This window comes from Hermetia illucens, chromosome 4 (genome assembly GCF_905115235.1).
Source record: "Hermetia illucens chromosome 4, iHerIll2.2.curated.20191125, whole genome shotgun sequence".
NCBI lineage: Eukaryota > Metazoa > Arthropoda > Insecta > Diptera > Stratiomyidae > Hermetia > Hermetia illucens.
In genome coordinates this window covers 61,613,476-61,641,168 of record NC_051852.1, presented here as the reverse complement: position 1 = coordinate 61,641,168, position 27,693 = coordinate 61,613,476, and the positions used below count along the sequence as shown (strand labels likewise).

Sequence of the window (27,693 nt, the reverse complement as noted above, 5' to 3'; positions counted from 1 at the left end):
ACCACTGGTACTAACATACATTTATGCTCATAATGTTGAATACTACTCGCAAACTTCATTTGCGCCTACATATTCGTAAACATATACATGCCTGTCTCCAGTATGTAATTGACTGATATACAAGTAACTAAAAAATCCAAAAAACGAAAACTTACACGGCTCCAGGGACTCCGCTGTTCATACAAATTCACTTAAATGATGATGTCGTCATACGCGTCTTAGAGTGCAATAAATTAACCTCAAATGCAAAACTTTGATTCAACGAATATTGTCGCATATATCGCCTATATTGATGCACAATTCTAGAATTCGAAAATATGGTAATAAACTATTATTAACTTTATTTATATAGATATCGGAACGGGATGAAATTTGAAGCCAAGATTTCATATAGATGCATAATTTTGATTTTTTTCAGTTCGATCGGATAGGTTTTGCAAAAGAGACCTGTTTCACTTTTGGGGCAGGCATCTCCTGCCCACAATACCCTATGCTTCACGTAGTACCAGAAAGAGGATCATTTTCAAAAGGTACTAATTGCTGCCTTTCATTTGATATTCCACATGAAAAAAACTGACACCCCCCTTCAAATTCAACACAAAATGGCGCCACTTCCTTGGGACCCACAGATTACATTTTCTCACCGACTTTCGTGACAGAAAGACAGATAGACACTGAATTGATTTTAATAAGGTTTTGTTTTACACAAAACCTTTAAAACATTGTCATCACGATCGCAATGTCACCCTCAGGAAGTCTTCCCTGCAGTGCATTCATTTACTCATAGAAAACTCCTCTGCGTCGGAATTCGCGGTGAGTAAAACATATAACACTGTAATATTGAAGTGTTCGTGATTCTGGAAGGGTACTCAGCAGTCAGACGCACCTGGTGATTGTCGAAAACATTAACTGATAAGTCCTTTATTGCCCTAGGGAAGGATAACCTTGCATTAGGAAGAAGAAGAACCAAAATTCTTCGGTTGGCGGTCCATACTTTTCTATCCCTTTTAGTCATCATTTATAATAAGGATTCGTTAATGCATTTTGGGCTCTAACTCAACGAAGAGCCACTATCTCAGTTGAGGAAAGTTGCTTTAGTTTATTAGTGGTCTCACTTACTCCCTGACACACCTGGTCGTGTAACATGTAATAATTCACGTAACAAACTGCCAGATAATCAGATACCAAACTCATAATAGGCTTTTTGTTTTCCACAAATAAATTGTATTCCTGAGGGAAAAATTAAACACCTACCGGGTTTCACGCTTTCATGTTAAATATATTTTTTCGGGAGATTCTTTTGAAGGGAGTTTCCATCCAAATAAACACTCAACAATTAGTTCACTGTTACTTAAACTTTTAATATACCTCAGTATTCGTATCTTCATGGCCTCTGTAAAAGTTTGAAAAGCAGTGAAATGGCGTAAAGTTTTTACAATACCAGCAGTCTGATTCCAGGCATGTTTAGGCGCTTTTCATAAAATGAAGCGATAACTTTTCTTCGTGTATTCAATACTTGATTCTAAACAAACTTTCCGCCGAGTTTTAAGAGTTTTGATCCATGAAATATTTGGGGTTAGGTTTAGCTATTTTTCATCAGCTTTTCGCTGTTCATTTCTGCTTGTGTTTTATGTGTATTTAAGTGCTACTATCAGCACTGTAAACAAAGGAACCTATTAACAAAGTTATTAGGGAAGTAGTGCAGTGCGACGCTACAAATTTCAATGTAATTTCATTATTTTTTTTCTTTTTTCATAATAAAATAGACGATTTTGGTGGACACGTAAAGCATACCACAATTTTTTTTTCTTAATTTTGCATTAATTAAGGTATGTTTTTGTGAAAAAAGGATGGACTTACCCGGAGAAATACATAGCGTTTTGTGGTCTTTCAAATTAAAAAAATAAATTTGTTTCTATTCCCTAGACTTGTCGAAAATATGCAAATATTTTCTAAAAGTAACAAAATGGCAAAATTGTAAATTGCATTTTTATGTCAAATTTTTTAGGTTGGGTGGTTGAGTGTGTAGAGTAAGGGATTCAAATTTCAACTGAATCGGTTAAGTAGCTTTTTATGAGTGCTTGTCCGAAACTTTGAAATCGTGGTTTCGTAGTGCATTTAAAGTTTTGACAATAGATTTTTCGCAACAAAACTTACTAGTGAGATGTTCTGAAATTCTTTCTGCCGATTTCTTATTTTTTAGTAAAATATATTTTTACATATTGCCCAGAACTTAGTCAGCTGACTATAATAATGTAGGGTCGACGATATTATACAGAAGGCATGATTGAAGTAGCAGCTGTCGCCTAATTTCCATTTCTATACTTATTGGGCCGCGCTTATTCTTTGGCTATACATTTTGAAAAAACAGAATTTCAATCTGAGATGTACACCTTTCATATGTTATGCTTCCGAAATATCTGGAGAAAAAGAATTTGTTTTTTTAAAATCGTCACTCTGTACTACTAACTTAGAGAAACCACAGAAAGAATTAGTTTCACGTATTTTTTTCTGTGAATGCAGCCAAGTTTGGACATTATATTGCCAACAGTTCGAACGACTTTTGAGATTTTTTTGGAATAATTTACGCCAAAAACGACAAAGTTACGCGGCATTAGTCCACTGAAGGCGATAGTTAGAGTCCTGCAACTACGGCACGTATAGCGCAGCCAATTTTTATCTGAAATCAAAAAGCTTTTATCTTTATATTATCAATTTATTTTCTAAGAATATGAATCTCGATCTTCTTTTTCTTCAGCCTTTGTCCCGTTCTCAAGCGGGGTCCGCTTGTCATGATTCGCCGTTTTATTTTTCAAAAGTCTGGATCTGGATGCAATCGCGAAGCTTTCAAATCCCCATCCAGCGTATTAAGTCACCGTTGTTTCGCCCGGCGCTTTGGTTACTTACCACTGACTTCGATATTCAGACCAATCTTAGCGAGTCAATTCTCGTTAGCGGAATTACGTGATCATACTATCCAAGACGTCTTCCTCGCAATTTTTCCACAATCGGTACAACCGCATATCGATTGCGGTTCAATTTCGGATGTGATCAAAGCGTGTCACGACAGTAGTTCAACAACATCTTCGTCTCCATTACTGCTAGACGCCGCTCATTGTATGTATCATGATTTCATGTCGGATAACAGTCGACTTAGCTGTGAATGAGCACTTGAGTTAAATCGAGATTATTACCCTATCTCGAGCGAGTACAATGCTGACGAGTGGTACTGTTATCTACTAGTGTACCGTTACTTTCTTGAATGAAATGCTCTAACACACTTCAAGGCCCTGATCCAATTGGATTGTTACGCCAATGATTATTATTATTAACACTCAGAACCATAGAGACCACCGCGATCAATTTAAGATTTGATACGTTCGTTAATCCGTCGACTACAAAGAACACCAGTTGCAGAACGCCACTTCATCCAGGTTGCGCTAATGGATGAAGCAATTTCAAAATGCAGTTCTCCATTGGCTGATATCATTGATCCGAGATATTTAAATCGCTCAGTTCTGCCAAGTCACTACCATTGAGGGTGGCTGCGCCTGTTTCATTTGGATCGGTTATCTAAAATTCAGTTTTATTCAGATTCAATCTGAGAACGTGTTGTATGGGTAGATCATTCCATTTTTTGACAAGTTGCTCGAGATAATTTCTACCATTGGACGCTAGGAAAACATCATCTCTATAAAGCAGTGTGTAGGCCGCTGAACGTTGGATGTCAAGTGTGTGTAACAAGAACAAAGAGGGGGCTCCCTTGATGAACATCAACAGAGACACGAAGCGGTTTCAATACACCCACACACTTCGAACTTTACTTTTCGGATAGTGGTAGAGTAGTTAGACCCAGCGCATGAGTTCTTCTGGCACTAAGTGTTCTAGAGCATATCAGATGAATTTATGTGGCAGACGGTCGAAAGCTTTCTCTATATCTAGAAATGCAATTAAAATGTGTGTTCCTTCACGAGTAACAGCGCAGCGTGTATTGCGTCAGTAGTTCCGCAGTTCGTGACAAATTTGGTTTGATTCACGCTAATTTGGATGATTTCGCGAATACAGTTGTAAAGAATGCGCTAAAAAATCTTGATGGTATGGGAAAATAACCAGATCGGACGGTAGTTTGAAAGTTCTAGTGGACTACCTTTCCTTTTCCGTATTAGAACTGTGGTATTTTCTTGCCATGGTGGTGTGGTGTGGTGTTTTACTTTCCTCAATGACCTTATTGAAGAAACCACTGAGCCACACTGTTGGATCCCAGCTCTTCGCTTTCCAGAGCTCAGATGCGATGCCGTCAAGTCCTGGGGCTTTTCCCGATTTCATTCGTTTTGCTGCTTGCTCGACTTCAGTTGTGTTGCCAGGTGGAATTGCTCCAAAAGTCGGCCATGCTTGTGGATGTGAAGGATGAACAAATTCTTCGCCTGAAATCTGCTCAAAATATTGTCACCATCTATCTGTCGCAGCTCGATGGTCGGGAAGTAAAGTGCCGTTCTTGTTAATAATGCAACAGAAGTGTTCGATATCCTGTGTGCATTGGTGTCGCCTTTTAGCAAAACGATGCAACTCTCTCCTGCTATCCCGATTGTTCAGTTTATCGTAAAGATGTGTGTAGTGGACTACTCGGGTGACAGCGATCGCTTTCTTTGCTTCTTTCTTATAAATTTGCCAATTACCGAGCGTTTTATCCTCGAAAAACTTGTGGTAGAGGCATTTCTTTTCACAGAACTTATTATTGCTATTCCAAAGCCAAGTATCTCGGTTGGTGAACCGCTTACCTACCTTGGTGATACCAGTGGTTGCAGAGGCCGCTTTGTGGATCGTGTCTTTAATGGGTTCTACTATTTTCCCACATTCGTAATGGTTGGTAGTCGCGTAAGTGACATAACTTCTTTTTCTTTCAACGAATGCGAACTGTGCCACTGCCTTTCTAATGCTGTTTTATCGGTGGCTTCATTCGCAACACAGTAATCAAACGTCGGGATACTCTATTTTGGGATGATACCAAAATAGAGAAGTATGTCGCAGGCCACCGGGTTTCTTGTAGAGCGCAGATATCAATGCGCCATTTCCTAAGGACTCTTGCTAGTTTCTGTCTTTCCTGTCAGGGTGCCAATATTTAGCGTGCACACACACAATATTCAAAACTAAGCATCTTGCAAGTGTTCAAAATTAAAAGAGCACCGCCAAGAAAAATATATGAAGAATGGTTGTTCGTGTTCTTCGTAATTTTCTAAAGAATGATACCTTCAAATTTTATAATGATCGATTCAGAACTACGGCAAATGTGAAAAATACAGACGCGCTTGTACAAATCATTGATGCCAAGTGTTTGTGGATACATTATTTACATAGCACTACAAGATTACGAATGGACATAAAGTGACTACCTCCTGGGCGCTTGAGCCTGAGCCTGTACCCGATAATCGCCGGGTTCTCATAAAATGTTAAGAAACATGAATTTCGCTTTGAAATTTCAACAGCGCATTCTGGGATAGCTAAGTTAACGATCTATGAAATTAAGGGGGTCGTCTCGTGTGAAGAGCTTTTTTTCTCTTTTTTAGAAATTTTTTGTGAGGCACTGGATAAAGATGCAAATACGAATTTTTCGGCATATATTTATTAATGTCTTGTTGAGCATGCGTAGTAATTTTTCCAGTCCGATAGCGTAGTCCATTATTGAAATACAGAGCAATTTATATACCCATCTCCAAAAAAGGTGTTTTTCTGCTGCCACGCTAGATGGCGCTGCGATCATCTTGAAGGAAAAAAATAAACGGCATTTTAACGTGCAGACTTAACTACAGTTCGCAAACTAGGACTATTAACAAATATTAAACATTTTTGGCGAAGTGTTAAACTTTTTTTATGAACTTTGGTGGTTTTTTAAGACTTCTTTAATGAGTAAAAAAAAACTATTATACTAAATGAATCGCAATTATCCTAGTTTGCGGACGGTAGAAATATTTTCTGAATAAATCGTGAAGATTTCAAAGAATTTCGTTGGATAGACTTTGGGCTATGGTGGCAGCAGATTTTCAATATACAGTTTCGAGAAAAACGCACTTAAAAAGTAGGATGTGTCTGCTATACCTAGTCCATAAACCTTACGTTTTTTCAAGAAACGCAGGTGCAGCCTTGGCTACAATTCTTGTCCTTTTAGCGAAGTCATTCGAATGCCATTCGGACCGAGAAATACGCGCTTTATTACGGCGATCGACATAAATGTGTCATACGACTTATTAATAATAATAATAATAATCGTTGGCGCAACAATCCATATTGGAACAGGGCCTTGAAGTGTGTTAGAGCACTTCATGCAAGACCGTAACGGTACACTAGGAGGCAATGTGGTCAGCATTGCGCTCGCCCGAGATTATTACCCTGATTTGACTCAGGTACTCATTCACAGCTGAGTCAACTGGTATCCGACGTCAAATCACGATACAAATTCCACTGCCGCCAGTGAGATTTGAACCGCGACCTTCCGTACGACAGCCTTGCGCTCTAACCACTCAGCTATCCGGACGTCATACGTCATACGACTTATTACGTGTGTAAAACCATAATTTCCGAAAAACAATATATTCTACACTAAATCTAGATACAATTGATGTCATAAAAAATACGATTCTACAGATCCGACATACGGGATAGCCCCTTAAAAAAATCTATTCAGGAAACCTATTTATGTTATTGTCCCCTTAAGGAAATTTTCATGAAATCACTAGAGAAATTAAAATGGCTCCACTCATCGTTAAGGATGCATCGTTGAACCTGATGCTGTAAACATACAAACAATTCTAAATTCTATTTCATTGCATTCATATAATTTGTTATGAACGTAGACGTTGGTAATGACCAAGATGACCACAGCGGTCAAAGAATTGTATAGGTCCTAGCAAAACGTGAATTAGCACTCATAATGGAGCATAAAACCTGGGAACGCCCAACCAACATTAACAGCTCTACTATCAAACCCAATCTCCTCCTCCACGTGGTGACCGATAGGAAGTCTTTCTTAATGAAAAACTGCAGACGAAGAAGGATGAAAGCGAGTCTCTCGCGCCTAAGATGGGACACACGTAAAAGTTGGGGGTTGGGTAGCGCTGCCAAGCCTACACGGAAAATAGCTTGTAGCTATAAAACGAGCCTCGGACTGAATGGATATTACAACGACGCACCCGACAACGATTTGCTAATTTGCTCATGGAACATGCGCTCCCTGTACACACGGAATGCTGTCCCAATATAAAACTGATGTAATAACTTTATAAGAGATGCGCTGGACAGTGACCGATTTCCTGGAGAAGAGCCACTGTACCATCCGGTAAACGTAGTCAGCCAAAAACTGATACCTACTCTTACTGGCTTTAATAATAATAATAATAATCGTTGCCGCAACAATCCATGTTGGATCAGGGCCTTGAAGTGTGTTAGAGCACTTCATTCAAGACCGTAACGGTAGACTAGGAGGCAATGTGGTCAGCATTACGTTCGACCGAGATTATTATCCTGATTTGACTCAGGTACTCATTCACAGCTGAGTCGACTGGTGTCCGACGTTAAATCACGATACAAATCCCACTGCCACCAGCGAGATTTGAACCGCGACCTTCCATACGACAGCCTGGCGCTCTAACCACTCAGCTATCCGTACTGGCTTTGATAAGCGAAAAACCATGCACCCTGCGTTTTACGAGATGAATTTTGACGTTAAAGTTCACGCTCCTACATAGGAGACTGCAGAGTCAGAGAATGATACCTCCTACGAGGCTGAAATCAACATCATACAAAGGGATTTTAACAGCCAAGTAGGGACAGAGCCCCTTTTCAGGCGATACGTCGGGTCGGTTCCCAGAGCTTATATAAAACACCAATGATAACCGCCTGAAGGTGGTTTAGTTAGCAGTATGGCACGAGATGGCTGTTGCAAGTAACTGGTTTCCATGGAAAATGGCGTCTTCGTACGAGATGCCACCTCCTCTCAGCCTTATTGAAGAAAGTCTGAGCATATAAAGGCAGGGGGCAATATAAACTGGGACCACTATTTCGTTGGTCGTCGTCGAATTACAATACCGTCTCGAATTCCTTCTGAAAATCATGAATAAAGCCTTCCGTAACACTTATAAGGGGAAATTGACACTACATTAACCGCACTTAAAAGAGGTGCTGGACTTGAAGCATCGATGTATGATCTTCACAACCACCTGAAGAAAGCCAGAACGATTGGGTTGACGATGAAGGTAAGATAGCAACAGAACGGAAGAATGTTGCATTCGGGGCAATGCTGCATTCTCAAAGAACACGCATACTCGCAGAGACCTATTAAAAACTCCGTCGGGTGGAGAGAAGCCATCACACAGAGGCAAATCGGGAAACCGGAAGCTGGACGCTTCAGGTATATTCTTATATAAAAATATTTGAGTCCATATACATATATATATCAAAAAGCCCACGGACCCTCTTCCCGCCCAACCGGACCGAGGGGCGACCAACCTAAGGATGGGCTGAAGGCAACATCCAAAGGCCCGCATCACAGCGATGATGCGTTTTAACGCAAAGTGTGTGCGACCATGCGAAAATGTATTGCTACATCCCGATTGTCGCAAACACTTCAGCCAATGACGCGGAGGTCCTACACTACAGAGACATGGATCTTATATTGAAGACAGTGCGGATCAAGACTGAAACCCATTAGGTCAGATTGTTACCGGACAGGACTCTTCGGACTATAGCACAGGTTGCAAGGATAACTGCTTTTTGCATCTCCATGTATAGTCCAGCCCTAAGATCGAGCGTTTTCAGCGCTTTATGTAAGTTCTGCGGGACTAATCCCGTCGCTGAAATTATTACTGGGACTACTTGGATCTTTTGTAGTCTCCAAGTCTGCTTCATATCGTCTGCCAAGGGGCCGTAGTTCCGGATTTTTTCGTGCTGTTTTTCAACAGTGTTCCGGTCCAACGGTACGGCTACATCGATTATAAAGCACGCTCGTTCTTCCTTCAGAAGCAGAACTAGATCGGGTCTGTTATGATTTACACTGTGGTCGGTGGCAATAGTGTGATCCCACAGTAGTTTGACCCGATCATTTTCCAAGATTCTCTGCGGAGTATACTTATAGTAAGGATGGTAGGTTGCCACTAAGTTATACTTCAACGCAAGGTTTTGATGGAGAATCTTGCAGACGGAGTTATGACGATTGGTGTACTCGGTACCGCTCAACATCCTGCACGCAGATGTTATGTGCTGGATGGTCTCCTCTTCACAGTTGCATAACCTACAACTGGAGTTGGTGATTGAGGAGTCGTGAAGAATGTACCGTTTATAATTTTTTGTTGGGAGCGAAGCATCCTGAATTGAAGTTAGGAATGCTTCGGTCTCATAGAAAAGTACACCATTTGTCAACCATTTGTTGGAGGCTTCGATGTCAATGCCTGACAACAACAAATTTTTTATATGACCTCCGTGAATGGGTTTCTCTTTCCACATGTCGATCTTCTGTTGGACTGAAGTAACATTCGACATGGGATCCCATTCTCTGCTTCTCAAGTTCAAAGGAGATAATTTATTATCTGCCATGACGGTAGCCTGATGTATTTGGCTAGAGGATTGTTTCTCATAGAAAAACTCACGAAGAGAATGCACTTGATTGTAGTGCAACGTTTTTAAATCAAGTACCCCCCTTCCTCCCTGATGACGTAGGATAGTGATCCTCAATTTTTCGGCAGCTCTATTGTGCATGTTGTTGTTTGCAAGAACTACCCTTACCCGTCTATTGACAGATTCTAAATCAGTATTACTCCACTGTATCACACCGAAAGTGTATAGAAGGACGGGAATGGCAAAGGTGTTGATTGCCATGATTTTATTTTTCCCGTACAGCTCAGTTTTAAGGACAAGATCCAGACGCCGCTCAAATTCCCCCAGCAACTTAGATTTAATTATTGCTACAGCAGGTGTTGTTGCTTGCAATATGCCGAGGTATTTGTAGACGTCGTCCGAATCCATGCCCTCAATTCGGATGTTATTTTGGCTGTATCCTTCGTTGTCGGTGTGTTTTCCCCGAACAATTGTTTTTATGCGACATTTCTCCAAACCAAACTGCATGCCGATATCCCTGCTGAACTGGATGGTGATGTCCAGCAAGGAGCGAAGTTGGTTCTCGTCTTTGGCATACAATTTGATGTCGTCAATGTACATTAAATGGCTTAATGTACATTTCGACAATATGCCATGCTTGACTTGGAACCCGTATTTGCTTTCATGCAAAAGATGGGATAGCGGATTCAAAGCCAAACAAAACCACAGTGGGCTTAGAGAGTCGCCTTGGAAAATGCCACGCCTGATTGGTATCTCTCCTGATGTTTGCGAAGATACCGATAGCTTCGTGCTCCAATTCTTCATTACTGTTCTCAGAAGAAGAACAACATTCGGGTTGATTTTATACAAGCGTAACACTTGTAGTAACCACGAATGTGATATGGAGTCAAAGGCTGATTTATAATCGATGTAGGCTGTCGAGATGTTTCGTTTTTGGTGGACAGCCTGCTTTACAGCTACCGTATCGATTATAAGCTGTTCTTTGCAGCCTCGGGAGCCTTTTGCGCATCCTTTTTGCTCCTCAGCTATCAATTTATGAACATCAAGATGTTTTGAGATGTTCGCGCACAGAACTGAAGTGAAGACCTTGTAGATGGTAGGAAGACAAGTAATTGGTCGACATTTTGAAGGGCAAGAGACACCCTGTTCCTTGGGGATGAGGAAAGTTATCCCCTTGGTGAAAAATGGTGGAACTAAATCAGGATCGGCAATCATCTGATTAAATTGATTTGCCAATATCCTGTGAGTGCTCTTGAACCGCTTCAGCCAGAAGTTGTGAATTTTGTCAACTCCTGGCGCCTTCCAGTTACCTGCCTTGTCAAGGACTGCTTTAACGTCGACTTCAGTTACGTCAGGCATGGTCATTTCGGGGAGGGCCTCGCATGAACGCATAAGGTGTGGGAGCCACGCTGCTTCTAAATTGCAACGACTGGATTCGCTCCAAACACTTCTCCAGAAGTCTTCTGCCTGATCCAGATTGAGGTTACTTTCCCTACCTGAGTTGATGAGATTTTTGTAGAATCCTCGTTGGTTCTGGAAGAACAAGGTGTTGTCTGTCCTTCGCTGAAAGCTTTTCTGATACCTACGGATGCGATTGGAGCATACCGCAAGTTTCTGCTTCAGCACCTCGAGGATTTCTTCGATTGGCATATCATTGGACAGATGGTAGTTTCCAATGATGTTCGCAACGCATCTGTGCACTCTTGGTGATGGATTTCCAAGGAGTGCTTGCGTCACACGACCAATCTCCTTTCTCAATTTTTCGACTCTTTTGTTGAGTCGAAACACCCAGAACGGTAAAGTCCTTCTGCGCATACCTCTGTTATTCGCTCTAAGATGTTGGTTATGGAGACGAATAACCGTGGCAGCTGCAACGTAGATCAGGCTGTGAACCTCTGTAGCAGTAATCTCGCTAGCCAAACGATCAGCCAAAATTCTGTCAACGGCAGCAATGATGTTAGTAGTTGCCGAAGTAAACTTCAGTTTTGGGATCCTTGGCCTAGCGTCTGGGAGAATCTCAGCATACTCTGTGAATGCGACCTGGAATGCGGTCAAAGCCTCATTATAAATTGGGTCGACATCCCCAGTTACTAAGCTTCTCCTGACTACTGGATTCATGGAGTGCCTTACAGGTGGAGTACTTGTGTTACTCCTTTGACTAGTCCGGTAATTTGATGACTCCAGCCCGAGCTCAAGTGAAACCTCTTGGAAGATTTGTTGCCTAGTTGGTAAGGCAACTCGGTTGTTATTCACGATCACTCGGTACTGGTTGACGACGTTCTGTTCCGGAACATGACTTAGCTCCGGAAATCGGGTTATGAACGCGTCATGTAATCGATGTCTGTACCTCGTTCCAAATCCGTGACACGGTAATAGGCGCGGACGATAAATTCGTTGAGTTGGTTCGTCCAAACCATACGACGCCTAGGTCTCCCGTCCCTGGTGGTTGACGGCATAACCGCCAAAACATCCAAGGGCGAAGAGCCGCTCTGATGTTGTTGAACGACCCTTAACCGTGTTGGGTACTGTCTTCGTGTCCCTGGGGTCCCATTTAAAGAATTTAAACCAAAGTCCCCAATTTTATTCCCACGAGTAATGGGGAACCAGTCAGCCCTGCAACAGAGCCCCAATGTTGCAATGCCCCATGGTTACCTCCAAAGGTAGGGAAGGTATTTGGAGGGGAGCCGCTGAAATACAGTGTAACGTCACTGCAATTCATCCGATAGGCGCGTCGATCCCTTCACCCCGGATTACGGATTTGTTAAGGAGGTTTACTCCCCCTGAACGGGAAGAATCGGTAAGGGAGGACGAACACAAAGGGAAACGTTCTGCTTGTCCGCGGCTACTTATTTACAAGATTAACTTGCGATATTCGTAGCTGACCCGGTGGGTCATGTCATTATCCGCAACCCATGACACGCGCCTGGTCGCATGCAGCTCTGCGTTTGCAACTCAGGTGAGGATAAACCTGGTACGCCAGGCATATATATATATATATATATATATATATATATATAAGTCAGAATATTTTCTTAAGCTGGAAATTTACATTCAGTCTTAAAATTTGCGCTGAACCGACAACTTTGACTTATTATAGCTTCTTTTGCAATAGATTGACTTCCACGAAATTTAGTAGGATCGTACTTTATAGCCTATATTACGGCAAAATTTCATGTTTCTGGGATGAGCCTATGCGGGTCTTTAGAGTCAATTACTAAAAATTATTATTCTTAACTTTATTTAAACAGATATCGGCACGGAGGAAATTTCGGAGTTGGGTAGGTTGTGAGAATGTATCCGTGAAATAAATGACCACTTTTAGTCCCCTTTTAAAAAAAGTACCAATCGTTTCATTTGGTACCACACATGACTATATTTATTGGCAAAAAAAAATAAATTCATCTTTAGCATATATGGACACACTCCTTGAAATTCTACGTAGAACCATGTAACTCACTATATGCATCAGTGTTCATAGTTTCTACGTTCCCACCAAATTTGGTGTCAATCAGTTTCTCGGAAAAATGCGTGCGATACACAGACGGACATTCAGACAGACAAACATATAGACGGATAGACAAACATTAAATCGATTTTAATAAGATTTTGTTTTATCCAGAACTTTAAAAAGGAAGTAGTCAACAGAGCCTATTTTAAGAAGAAGTGCTCCACTCGAAACATCTGCCCATAACTGCTTTTACTATACTAGACAATGATTGTACCAGTCCTCATATATTCCTTGGAGAGCTGGGAACCGGAAACTGGGCCCTCCAGGCATGAAAGGGTTTGTTTGTTTCTTGTATAAGTATATTTGAGTGTAGAACTATCCCATTTGTACGTAGCCCGTTAAGAATATGCATTTAGCATATCAGATTTAGTACTTCGGGTTGTAAATTTACACGGTAAGGCAACTTTGAGCTACTGTAACTTTGTTACTAATAGCATGATTTTGATCAAACTTGGAGATAATATGCTTCATATTATATTTGATACTACTACCAACTTTTATAACTCTGAGATAAACTTAAGGGGGGTTTACTCAATTTTCCCAAAAATATAGTAATATACTATTATTAACTTAATTTGAACAGATATTGATATGGAGAGTATTTTGAGACCTGGACACCATATAAAGGCAGTTTCATGATTTTTTTCAGATTTTTTGGTTGGGTAGTTTCTGAGAATGGCTCCATTAAAGAAATCATCATTTTGGACCCCTCCCACTCCCCGCCTTTTTAACAAATCTCAAAACTAAGACCGGCTTCGAAATGTACTAATCGAGACCTTTCATTTGATATCCCACATGACTATATTTGGTGAAAAAAAATTTACACCCCCCTTTTACATGTATGGGGACCTCCCCTATATCTCAACGTAGGAGGATATTACTCACTGCATGTCTGAGGGTCCGCAGTTCCCACCTTCTCACCAAATTTCGTGTCAATCGGTATAGTCGTTTCTGAAAAAAATGCCTGTGACAGACAGACAGACAGACAGACAGACAGACAGACATTGAACTGATTTTAATAAGGTTTTGTTTTACAAACAAAACCTTAAAAATGGCAAAACCTTAGCCGCTTTCGAGAGAAGAGTCTTCCGAAGAAGTGTTGGCCCCCTACGTGAGGATGGACGGTAACGTTGCCTCTATAATGATGATGGTTCGATTGAAAATGTTCGGACCTAGAATGTTAAGATTTAGTTTCTTACTCCCAAATATCAATTGCAACGCCATTAAATACAGATCAAAAATGAAATGAGGCAAACAGAATTGTGCCGAGGACGCTCTCTGATAAAAAGCAGCCCCGATAGAGAAGAGGCCTCGCAAAAACAGTAGGTTCCCCTGCTGAACGTTGGTAAGTTCGACAAATGACAAACTTCGAAATATTTAGTTAATATTAGCGCAACTTTCAAAATATTTAATTATTTTTACTTCAGAGAAAGCTACTCGTTCTTGATGTTCCAGATTCATTTGGCTCACTTATTTGCTCTTAAAATATCCTATGTATGTACTTAACATTCCTCTTGAGAAAATCGGCATTCATTTATGTGTACGTTTATATGTGAAATTTGGAAAATATTTGTTTGGTTTTCTGCTTCATTCTCTAAGGGAAATTTTCGCCATCGCCGTTGGTAAGGATTCAAGGAATGCATCTATTTAACTGAATCCCGGCAGAGGCAAAAATAATGAGTTTGTTGCGTCAATATACATATGTACAAATATATGTACGCTTATGAGGATTTGGTCGTGATGGGCAATAATCTTTGCGTCGTGGAATACTTAACTGTACTCGCAAAAGGATGGTAAACATGCAGTAGTCGCATTTGTATTTTCGAAGCGCTCTTGGTTATTGAAAGCAAAATTATGGGGAAGTATTTAAATAAGAAATAGTCCTATAATTGAAACTTCATTATTCGTATGATAAATTAATGGCTTAGATAGAAGGAGAAAATAAATTGGAATAGCGGTGGCGCTTGTGTGTGTGTTTGAAGTCAGGGAGAGGCAAAGCCTCTGAGCACTCAGACCTTAGTGGTCCATTGTACTCGATTCCCCCATCCAACCGAATATCCCGGATTAGTTTATGTATCGCAGGATTTCCATTAATGGATTTGATGCAACCCGCTGCAGTGAACTTCCTGAATGGTCTGTCTTCGCTCGCCCAGATTGAGGCGTTGCCAGACACATCCACCACCCAAGTCGCACTGCCGTGGTTATTTCTGGGCGGAGCTTCTTTTTGTCCTTTTTTCTCGCTCACCTTAACCCATTGCCCGGGCCTCCGAGCGTTGGTTTCTTCCACTTTTGTGGGTGTTGTGGCTGCAATCGTGAGATTACCGACTTTCGCGGGTACTCTCGCCGGCTCCGTTTTCTCTGGTAAAGAGGCTTTTTTCTCCCTCGGGATTTGCTGCGGTCCTAGAGGCTCTCTGGTATCGTCTCAAGTCCGTTTCCCCGTTTTCCCGCCTGCCTTATTTTGGGAAGGCGTCACCTGTGTTTCCCTTGTGACCTTGCCACCTGACGCTTTTAATGCCTCTTATCAAGGCTCGAATATTCGGATGGATATTGCGCCCCTCCTTGATGAACTCGCACAGTTCATTTATTCGTGCCCCGAGTGTATCGAACGTCATTCCGGTACGTTCCCGTTTACTTTCGCGCCTTGCACCACAACGAATGATGTCGATCAAGGGACTATTCATGTTTCTTTCAGAGTCCCGCGACGAATCTCGACTACCAAAGAGAACCATTGTCATCGGTGGTGATCCCTCAAGCTTCGAACTCCTCCTAAAAGGATGCTGTGTGAAGCCAATTTCCACTCCACCATTATCTCTTGTAGCATTAGATGCCACAGTAGCCAAGTTTGCCACAACTGAGGCACTGCGGTCGTTGGATATCGACGGCCGGGAGCCCGCTTACACACTCCCAAAAACCGTCGGAACTGGGTTTCCGAAGCCCTGCACCGTAACTTCATTCTCCTTCTGTTCCTCCATGTTTGGTTTTATTTCTGGGTATCCTTCCCATAGGTAATTTTTATCCACGGGTGGGCGTTTACTTCCCAACTACCCGGCCTCCGTGTAACCATACCCATACACGCTCATCTCCGGATGCGTGCATGTGCATGCACATGACACATTCGCCGAGCATTTCCTTATCCGCACGAAGGGACGCGTCTGATGGGAGATTTGGCAACTCCACACATATATATATATATATATATATATATACATCCTGGCGCCCAAAGTTTATCCTCACCTGAGTTGCAAACGCAGAGCTGCATGCGACCAGGCGCGTGTCATAGATTGTGGATAATGACATGACCCGCCGGGTCAGCTACAAATATCGCAAGTTAATCTTGTAAATAAGTAGCCGCGGACAAGCAGAACGTTTCCCTTTGTGTTCGTCCTCCCTTACCGATTCTTCCCTTTCACGGGGAGTAAACCTCCTTAACAAATCAACAACAAACGGGAGACCTAGGCGTCGTATGGTTAGGACGAACCAACTCAACGAACTTATCGTCCGCACCTATTACTGTGTCACGGATTTGGAACGGAATCTATCAGGACTACATGCCGCGTTCATAACCCGCTTCCCGGAGCTAAGTCATGTTCTGGAGCAGAACGTTGTGAATCAATACCAGGTGATAATGAAAAATAATCGAGTTGCCTTACCAACTAGGCAACGAATCTTCCAAGAGGTTTCACTTGAGCTCGGGCTGGAGTCATCAAATTACCGGACTAGTCAAAGGAGTAACACAAGTACTCCAGCTGTAAGGCACTCCATGAATCCAATAGTCAGGAGAGGCTTAGTAACTGGGGATATCGACCCAATTTATAATGAGGCTTTGACCGCATTCCAGGTCGCATTCACAGAGTATGCTGAGATTCTCCTAGATGCTGGACCAAAGATCCCAAAACTGAAGTTTACTTCGGTAATTACTAACATCATTGCTGCCGTTGACAGAATTTTGACTGATAGGGAAAGTAACCTCGATCTGGATCAGGCAGAAGACTTCTGGAGTAGTGCTTGGAGCGAATCCAGCCGTTGCAATTTAGAAGCAGCGTGGCGCCCACACCTTATGCGTTCATGCGAGGCCCTCCTCGAAATGACCATGCCTAACGTAACTGAAGTCGAGGTAGAAACAGTCCTTGACAAGGCAGGTAACTGGAAGACGCCAGGAGTTGACAAGATTCACAACTTCTGGATATTAGCAAATCAATTTAATCAGATTATTGCCGATCCTGATTTAGTTCCACCATTTTTCACCAAGGGGATAACTTTCCTCATCCCCAAGGAACAGGGTGCCTCTTGTCCTTCAAAATGTCGACCAATTACTTGTCTTCCTACCATCTACAAGGTCTTCACTTCAGTTCTGCGCGCGAACATCTCAAAACATCTTGATGTTCATAAATTGATAGGTGAGGAACAAAAAGGATGCGCAAAAGGCTCCTGCGGCTACAAAAGAACAGCTTATAATCGATACGGTAGCTGTAAAGCAGGCTGTTCATCAGATACGAAATATCTCGACAGCCTACATCGATTATAAATCAGCCTTTGACTCCATATCACATTCGTGGTTACTACAAGTGTTACGCTTGTATAAAATCAACCCGAATGTCGTTCTTCTTCTGAGAACAGTAATGAAGAATTGGAGCACGAAGCTATCGGTATCCTCACAAACATCAGGAGACATACCAATCAGGCGTGGCGTTTTCCGTGATTTTGTTTGGCTTTGAATCCACTATCCCATCTTTTGCATGAAAGCAAATACGGGTTCCAAGTCAAGCATGGCATATTGTCGAAATGTACATTAAGCCATTTAATGTACATTGACGACATCAAATTGTATGCCAAAGACGAGAACCAACTTCGCTCCTTGCTGGACATCACCATCCAGTTCAGCAGGGATATCGGCTTGCAGTTGGGTTTGGAAAAATGCCGCATAAAAACAATTGTTCGGGGAAAACACACCGACAACGAAGGATATAGCCAAAATAACATCGGAATTGAGGGTATGGATTCGGACGACGTCTACAAATACCTCGGAATATCGCAAGCAACAACACCTGCTGTGGCAATTATGAAATCTAAGTTCCTGGGGGAATTTGAACAGCTTCTGGATCTTGTCCTTAAAACTGAGCTGTACGGGAAAAATAAAATCATGGCAATCAACACCTTCCCCATTCCCGTCCTTCTATGCACTTTCGGTGTGATACAGTTGAGTAATACTAATTTAGAATCTGTCAATAGACGGGTAAGGGTAGTGCTTGCAAACAACAACATGCACAATAGAGCTGCCGAAAAAGTGAGGATCACTACCCCACGTCATCAGGGAGGAAGGGGGGTACTTGATTTAAAAACGTTGCACTACAATCAAGTGCATTTTCTTCGTGAGTTTTTCTATGAGAAACAATCCTCTAGCCAAATACATCAGGCAACCGTCATGGCAGATAATAAATTATCTCCTTTGAACTTGAGAAGCAGCGAATGGGATCCCATGTCGAATGTTACTTCAGTCCAACAGAAGATCGACATGTAGAAAGAGAAACCCATTCGTGGAGGTCATATCAAAAATTTGTTGTTGTCAGGCATTGACATCGAAGCCTCCAACAAATGGTTGACAAATGGTGTACTTTTCTATGAGACCGAAGCATTCCTAACTTCAAGTCAGGATGCTTCGCTGCCAACAAAAAATTATAAACGGTGCGTTCTTCACGACTCCTCAATCACCAACTCCAGTTGTAGGTTATGCAACTCTGAAGAGGAGACCATCCAGCACAAAACATCTGCGTGCAGGATGTTGAGCAGTACCGAGTACACCAATCGTCATAACTCCGTCTGCAAGATTCTCCATCAAAACCTTGCGTCGAAGTATAACTTAGTAGCAACCTGCCATCCTTACTATAAGTATACTCCGCAGAGAATCTTGGAAAATGATCGGGTCAAACTACTGTGGGATCACACTATTGCCACCGACCACAGTGTTAATCATAACAGACCCGATCTAGTTCTGCTTCTGAAGGAAGAACGAGCATGCTTTATAATCGATGTAGCCGTACCGTTGGACCGGAACACTGTAGAAAAACAGCACGAAAAGATCCAAAATTACGGCCCCTTGGCAGACGATATGAAGCAGACTTGGAGACTACAATAGATCGAAGTAGTCCCAATGGTAATTTCAGCGACGGGATTAGTCCTGCAGAACTTACGTACGCTGAAAACGCTCGATCTTAGGGCTGGACTATACATGGAGATGCAAAAAGCAGTTATCCTTGCAACCTGTGCTATGGTCCGAAGAGTCCTGTCCGGTAACAATCTGACCTAATGGGTTTCCGTCTTGATCCGCACTGTCTTCGATATAAGATCCATGTCTCTGTATTGTAGAACCACCGCGTCATTGGCTGAAGTGTTTGCGACAATCGGGATGTAGTAATATATTTTCGCATGGTCGCACACGCTTTGCGTTAAAACGCATCATCACTGTGATGCGGGCCTTTGGATGTTGCCTTCAGCCCATCCTTAGGTTGGTCGCCCCTCGGTCCGGTTGGGCGGGAAGATGGTATGTGGGCTTTTTTAACTATATATGTATGCGAGAAGATAAGAATATTCCTGCCCATGTTTTATCTTATCCTGTGCACTTTATTGTGGTACTGATATGTCCACAGCAGTATATTCGGTAGCGGAAAAAAACGTGCTCTAAGTTTTTAAAGATACTTCTCGTTAGTACATCTTATTTAAAATTAGATGTGTTATTTCAATGTTTGAAAAAAAACACTTTCATTACTGCCATTTTCTGAACAGAAAAAACCTGCTCAAAATAATTTTTCCATTTGACCTTTATTGAAAAAAACGTGCTCAAAGTGAGTTCCTTAGTTTATTGTTGAGCCAAAATACTTGATCCTTAAAATGGTATAAAAGACTCACGTCAGAGAGTAGTTGCTAAGGGATCTCGCAGTCCGATTCCGTAACACGGATCCTGTTGTAAGAAAGAAGAGTAGCGAACATCCGTATTGTGTGAAAGAAACCATCAAAATAGTGTCCTCAGATTTGGATGACAACTCGTTGAAGTTGGGAGCCACGGCAGGTGCGGCTACACTCACTTTTCTACAAAACGGTACATCCGATCCGACTGAATTTTGGTGGACATATGGGAACTATAAAATTCCATGCATACAATGACTGACATAAATTTACGAGTCGTTTAACGGGGGCTCTCCATATATTCGTATGGAAAGTGGGGATGTACAATTTCTTTTTCATCATCATCAAATGAATGGTTTCGATTAGTATTTTCCGAATCTGATATTAGTTTTGTGGTGAATTGTAAAATTCGCGCACTTAAAGTGAGGCAGGACTCATTTTCGGAAACTACCCAACCGAACAATTTTAAAACAAATCGGGAAACCGGAAACTGTGTATTTCTTAGTACATGGCACGTAATATATGCATATAGTATGTGAGAATATCCACTTTTGGATGATATTGCCATTCATAGTCTTGAATTTGCAAAGAAGCGACAACTTTGACGTATTATATCTTTGTTACTAATAGTGCGCAACTTGGTAGGATCATGCTCTATATTATACCCTATGAAGGAATAATCACTTTCAACCAACCGCACTCCCCACCTTTCCAACAAATGTCAAAACTAAGACCGGCTTCGAAAAGTACTAATCGAGACCTTTAATTTAATAACCCACATGACTATATTTGATGAAATGAAAATTTACACTCCCCTTTTACATGTATGGGGACCCCCTTTAAATTCGTCGTAAAAGGATGTAACTCGCTGTATACGTGAACGATCACAGTTCCCACCTTTCTACCAAATTTGGTGTCAATCGCTGTAACCGTCTCCGAGAAAAATGCGTGTGACAGACAGACAGATAGACAGACAAACAGACGGACAGACAAACAGATAGTAAACTGATTTTAATAAAGTTTTGTGTTTACACAAAACCTTAAAAAGGGGATGGTGCGCTTGTATGGCATCCAGGCCTCAAAATATAGTATGTCCCATTCCAATATCTGATCATATAAACTTACTAATGTTATATTACCAACTTTTAGAAATTGACAGAAAAACCTCCTTTAGGTTTATCCTAGGAGATAATATCTCGCATACGCATGAAAAATTTCATTTCATTCATTTCATTAGTGTCAAAGTTATAGCAGTTCAAACTTAGCAATTTCGCGCGACTTCACCACATCCGAAGCCATGCAAATAACATGTTGACGTCATGACTAAGGAGAATAATTGACATCCGAGTGGAATATTTAATTCCCGTGCATGAAGAGATTACTTCTCATCTCTCTTTCCCTTTGCTGTTATTATGTAAGCCCTTTTTAAGGTCTTAGCATCGATTCGATGTCTGTCTGTTCGTATGTATGTCTGTCACACCCGATTTATTCGGAATCGGCTAGATAGATTGTCACAAAATTTGATGAGAACGTGTGGTCTATGAATCGATCTATATATAGCAAGTAGCGTCATTTTGTGTGGAATTTCAGGGGGGGGGGGGCTTTTAATACATGCGAAAGGTAGTGCTAATTTCTTTTTCACAGAATATGGCCATTTGAGCTATCAAATGAAAGGGCTGAGTTAGTACTTTTCGAAACGATGTTTGATATGGGAGTGAGGGCTCAAAATATGACCCATAAAAACTTAAAACAGATCTTGTTCCAGTGGTGTATCTAGAGAAAACCTATTTTGGAATTTCCAAGTACTTGGAGGAATATTTTGAATTTCTAGCTATGTACAAAGCTAATCATATACGCAAAACATAAAACCGTTCAGATCAGAAGGTTTTTGAGGTTTTTGGAAAATAAATTAAAATTTCCTTACTGTCTATCTGTCACAAGCACTTTTCTCCAAGTTTAAGTTTAAGTTTTTTATTCATGATAGTGACTTACGCTAATACATAATTGGTTAATTCTAGCTTAAATATTAAGCTTAACTAACTTAACTTTATTTCAATGGGTGGCTATTACAATTGTTTGGCCTACCCGACCTTCTGTGTAATTTATTACTTTAATTGCATTAATTTTAATAAATCTTCACATTTCTTTTGTACTGAACTGAATTATTTAAAGACTGCGCTTGCACTAAAAGCGCCAGAAGGCATCGCTTACTTACTTAAATACTTAAAACTAACTAAGTCTAAACTTAATCTAACTTAATCTAACAATAAATACTTAACCTACTATATACAATAGCACATTACATGTCTTGTGCTTAGCCTCGATGTACCCCTACCAGGCAGGGAGAATCATATAGGGAAAGGATGGCGGGTTTAAGAGTTTCGCTCACTATTTGGCAGGGCCTTAGGGAGTTGGCCAATGGGAAGGTGCTACCCTGTTGGTTGCCGGATTAGTGGATTTGGATGATTCTCCGTTCTTTCGAAGAACCGTTCCACCAAGTTGAGAACGAATTCTCGAAGAGGTTGTACCTTGGCGAGCCGATACACTTCGGTGTTTTTTCCAACCTTCTTGGTTTTCAAATTATAGGAAAGACCAGTGCAGTACCTTAATATCCGGCGTTCGAATGCCTCACATTTGGACATGGTTCGGGTGGAGCAAGTGATCCACGTGGGCGCTCCATAGCAGATAATGGGTCTGATCAGGGTCTTGTAGAGAGTCAGTTTGGCCTTGGTGCTGAGTCCTACCTTCTTTCGAAGAAGAAAGTAGATCCTACTGAATGCACCGCGTGCCTTACCGATCGCGAGCTCAAGATGTGGCTTGAACTTAAGGAGTTCGTGAAGTTTAACTCCTAAGTACTTGATGGTCTGGGAATTGCTCACTATAGTGTTTCCGATCTTCATTTTCAAGCGTTTAGCTTTTCTATGGATTCCTCTAGAACCTAGGTATCTAGCTTTCCTCCGCAAGGTGCAGAATTGCGTTTTGGCCTCATTAATCTTAATACCCCATGCCAGGTAATATTTGCCAAGGTCTTTCAAGTATCTCTCGACCGCTTTGGCTGCCCTGTTGGGGTGGAGGCTTGAAGCGAAGATGAGAGTATCATCGGCATATTGAATGAGTTCGGTGCCGGTCTCAGGAGTTGGGACGTCAGCCGTGAAGATATTATAAAAGGTGGGTCCAGAAATGGATCCTTGCGGTACTCCCGATGTTACCGACAAGAGATCGGAGAATTCATTCCCCACGCTGACGTAGAAATACCTATCTTCGAAGAAGCTTAGTGCAATTCTAATGATCGGAATTGGGAACTCAAGATCTATCAGTTTGTAGATTAGTCCGTTTACCCATACGGAGTCAAAGGCCTTTTCTAAGTGTAATGCACATGCTACGGTCGGTTTATTATTGACGTTAAGTCTTGCTACGACGGTGTCGTGAAGGTAGCTAAGTGCATGTTGAGTTCCGTGCTTGCTGCGGAACCCGAACTGATGGTTCGGTATAATCTCTTTGAGATTGCAATATTGGACTAGCCCGATTGTCCATGCTCTCTCAAAGAGTTTGCCTAAATTGGATAATAATGAAACGGGTCTAAAGTTGTTAGGCTCAGTAGAGAAGCTTTTTTTCCGGATCGCAATTATTTTAGCTACTTTCCAGGTGGTGGGAAAATAGCCATTATTTATGCAGTTATTAAATACTGCCAGCAAAAATTTGATGGAGACTCGGGGAAGTCGCCTAATTACGTAATTAGGAATTTCGTCAGGTCCGGCTGATTTTTTACCGTTTAGGTTTGAGGTCAAGGCGGTGAGTTGTGATAAACTCAGGAATTGTTGCGAATCCGTTGGTTTTACCGAGGAGTTCGTTTGTGAGAATGTGACTAATCTATTTGAATGCCTAGAGACAAAGTCGGCGATAGTTGTTTCAATCATCGACACTATTGCTGCTAATGATTCCGCAAGGACTTGCGCCTTTCTGGCGTCTCCGCAGATTGGTTCCTTGTTCCTGGTAAGAACGAAATTACGGGACTTATTTTTCCCCGCTAGCCTATTTATATGTTGAAACATATCTGGCCCGGGTTTAATATCTGCGAGATTACGGGTTAATTCTTTATTGCGGAATTGCGCCACTATTTCCCGGATAATTGTACTCAGGCAATTAATTCGGGAGAGCAATGCTTTGTATTCAGCATTAACTTTATTTCCATTTTTATGGAAATTGCGCTTGAGGTTCCTGCGCCAAATCTATCTGACCTTCATATGTAGCATGATATCATGCGGGAGTTTGTTGTATACAAACTCATCGACTTTGATAAGCCTGGTATTTCTGCGTGTAGCAGTATTGATGGCGTCCGTGGCCAAAATGATTGCTTCGTCGATTTCTTTGTCCGACAGATTGCGATCTGTAGCGAGTTTCTTCAAGTTCAGCCTTGGTGCTAAATCTGACTTGAATTTGTCCCAATCAGTGTGGGCGAATGACCTGATGGTTACCTTAACTCGCTTCTGCAGTTGTGAAGTTGAGGCCATTTTGAATTCAACTGCAAAATGGTCGGACATGCCTGGCAAGGTTTTACAAGAAGTTCCCTGAAAACTTTGCTTGGTTTCATCAGACAGCAGGAAAAAGTCAATGATGGATTGACTAGCGAGTCTTGTCGGCGTATCCGGCGAGACCACCTCAAGGTTGGCTGGCGTGAAAGGGTCGTGGATCCAGTTATACAGGGTTTTCCCATTTAAATTTGCTGCCTTATCGCCCCAGGATTTGTGCCATGAGTTAAAGTCGCCACCGAAGATAAGATATTTTGATTTTAACTGGAGATCGCCCAAGACTTTTAAGTCATGGCCCAGTTGCTCACTTGGGGAATTGTATTTGAAATAAACGGAAACTACCAAAATCCGTTTATTATCGATAGTTTTAACTATTGCCGCTGCAGCGGAACAGACTAGTAAACCCTCGATGACGACTTCCTCAAAATGGTAGTCTTTTTTGACTAGAAGGGCAGCGCCCGTGTTGCTGTTATGCCGAATAGTGGTATATCCGGTGAAATTGACATTATGTCTGTGGTTTAGGTGGGTCTCCGAAACGCAAAATATGTATGCTTTCAGAGTATCAACCAACGCTTGGGCAGTGGCACGTTGGGCGTGTGACCCCAGGGACGCGGAGTTAAATGTGACTATATTTAACTCCATAAGTTCATCAGTAATTGGATTGCGGCAATCTGCCGCTGCTCATTCGTTTGGGCGGAAGCGAGGCTTTCGACCAAGTTCTTGAAGGCCAGTTTGTTGCCTTGTGGAGCTTGAGGTGCAGCTCTAGGAAGAGTATTCCTAGCTGCTTGGGCGTATGATACACCTGGCCGGGACAAGCTTTGTGACATCTGTGTCACCGTTTGCTTGGTCCTCGCCGTTTCTGCATTTTTTCGCGCCCTGCCAGCTTCCCTTCTGGCAACCATATCTTTGTATGCCGGGCATCCGCGGTAGTTGGCAGGATGTCCGGTCTGGCCGCAATTGCAGCAATGCGGCGCCTCCGCCGATGGTGTGGGGCATTCCCCGCGAACGTGTTTTTTTGCGCACTTCACGCACCTGTGCACAATGGAGCAGTTAGGGGCAATGTGGCCGAAGTTCTGGCAGTTGTAGCACTGCACTTCTTCAATTGGCTTGACTTTCTCAAGCGAAATCTTCTGGTGAAGTATATATTTAATTTTCAGTACTTCACTGAGCTCTTGGGAGGGCTCGAAGGTGGCTATGAATAGTCCCGATTGTGACCCCATCGGGAGCGCCGGGTTCTGGCTGTGCAGAAGCTTGTCTGCTCGCGTGACTAAGTTGGCTACGGTTTTCAATTTTAATTGCGGGTAATCCTCATTGAGCTCCCGCAATATGTCCGCTGAATCTGTCTCCCTGTGGAGACCGCGAATGACCAGCGACTTGGTTCTTCGGGTCGGTGGGGTGCTGGTGGTGGCGTGAAGCCCTTTCTCTCTTATGAGAGCGAAAATCGCGGCATAGTCTTCAACCGTCTCGGCGAAGATGAAGGTCTTGTCAGCCCTCGTGTTCTTCAGGGTTGCTTTCAACCCTTTCTCTTTAATTAGTCGTAGGAACTGCGGTACATTTAGTCGGTACCTAGTTATCGGGGGAATTCTCGGTTTCTTAGGGGTGGCTGCTTGGGGAGAGGATTTTGGGGTGGTTGGTGGGGCACTTACAGTGATAGCACTAACCTTATTCCTATTGGCTGCCTTCTTTTTCCGCACTACAAAGTTGAAGGGGTCTCCTTCCTCCTCCTCGATGATGACTTCTGGGCAGATGCCATCATCTTCGCTCTGCTGTTGTTGTTGCTGCTGCTGCTGCTGTTGTCGCTGCTGCTTCCTCTGCTCCTGCTGTTGTTGCCGCTGCTGTATGATTAACTGCTGCTGTTGCTCCTGCTGATGATGGACCAGCTGCTTCGCGGCCATGTTGGCTGTTTTCATCTCAGCCATCTGCTGCTGTAGCTCCTTGATGAACGCCAACTGGCACTCCAACTGCTGGGCCATGTCGGCCTTTTCATGCTCCAGCTCCGCATGAGGAGGTTCGAGTTCCCCTCCATCGTCGTTGTAGGGCCCGTGGTTCCCTCCACTTCAGACAAAATTTCGTCCGGAAGAATCATCTTCGAACTCTTGGCGGACATTCTGTCCCCAAGCCCGTCCTTTGTTGTTGTCAGTTCACTGAAATAAAACCAATAAAACGGTTGTCAATTTGCACTGTAGTATACAGTGTCTCAATAATTTTGAGATGCACTGTATAACGCTTTCAAAACGGTATTTCCTTTCGATTATTTTGCTGTCACTGGATATTTCACTTTTTTTATTTTCACCTTTTCTTTCACCGAAAAACTGGTGACTTGAAGAAATCACCTCGCACTGTAAATGATTATTCTTCGTCGCACGCCTGCTCGCTTCGATGGCTCGGAGCGAACTGCTTTTCTCCAAACGAGCAATGTCGATTTAAACGAAAACGAATTGATGGCTTTGGAAACTAGGAAATCCCACTCATACAGTGAACGATATTAATTTACGTGGAGTTTTAACGGGGGTCCCCATACCTGCAGAGGAGAGATGTAATTTTTTTTTTACTAAATGTACCCCTGTCGAGTATTGAATGAAAAGTCTCAATTAGTACTTTTTCAAATTAAATTGCAAAAATCGTGAATAAGCGGTCAAAATGTGCACACTTAAGGGGGTCATCCCGTGTGTCGGGTTGGAGAAATCGATTTTTTTTTTTTGCATGAATTGTATCTATATATAGTGGAGAATATGTGGGCAAAGGGATTTTCCGATATTCCGAGTCCTTCAGAAATTACAGGGTTAAACTGGTAAGGAGTTTGCAGCCGCGGCTAGAGTACTTGATGAGAAAGAGCATCGAATCTTCTTTTATCTGTTAGTTTTTTACCTGAGCCTTATAAATTTGAACACAGGTATAAATAAAAAAAGATGGAAAACCAGTCAATTGTCTAAACTTATCTGCTGTTTGGAATAAAAAGGATAATCCAGTATAGAGTGAGCAGTGAAAGGCGTTCAAGTTATACTCAGTTATATTTTGTTGTAAGTATTGTGCTGTTTGTGTGTTCAGTGATTTTTTTAAATGGATCGTACGAAGGGAGATCGCTTTAACGTTCAACGTCACGCTCGCACTAAAAAACGAGTATTTCATGGGAATCGATACTTATCAGAGAAG

At 42.1% G+C, this 27,693-nt stretch overlaps 1 protein-coding gene across 1 annotated transcript in view; it reads right to left on the bottom strand.

Moving 5' to 3' along the window:
* LOC119653952 (serum response factor homolog A-like) overlaps positions 1 to 26,513 on the bottom strand; it is a 48,957-nt gene extending 22,444 nt beyond the window's left edge. Inside the window, exon 1 of the mRNA XM_038059112.1 lies at positions 26,187 to 26,513. Within this exon, the coding sequence (XP_037915040.1) occupies positions 26,187 to 26,513 (327 nt within the window). The remainder of the gene's footprint in view (positions 1 to 26,186) is intronic.
* Positions 26,514 to 27,693: the final 1,180 nt, after the last annotated feature.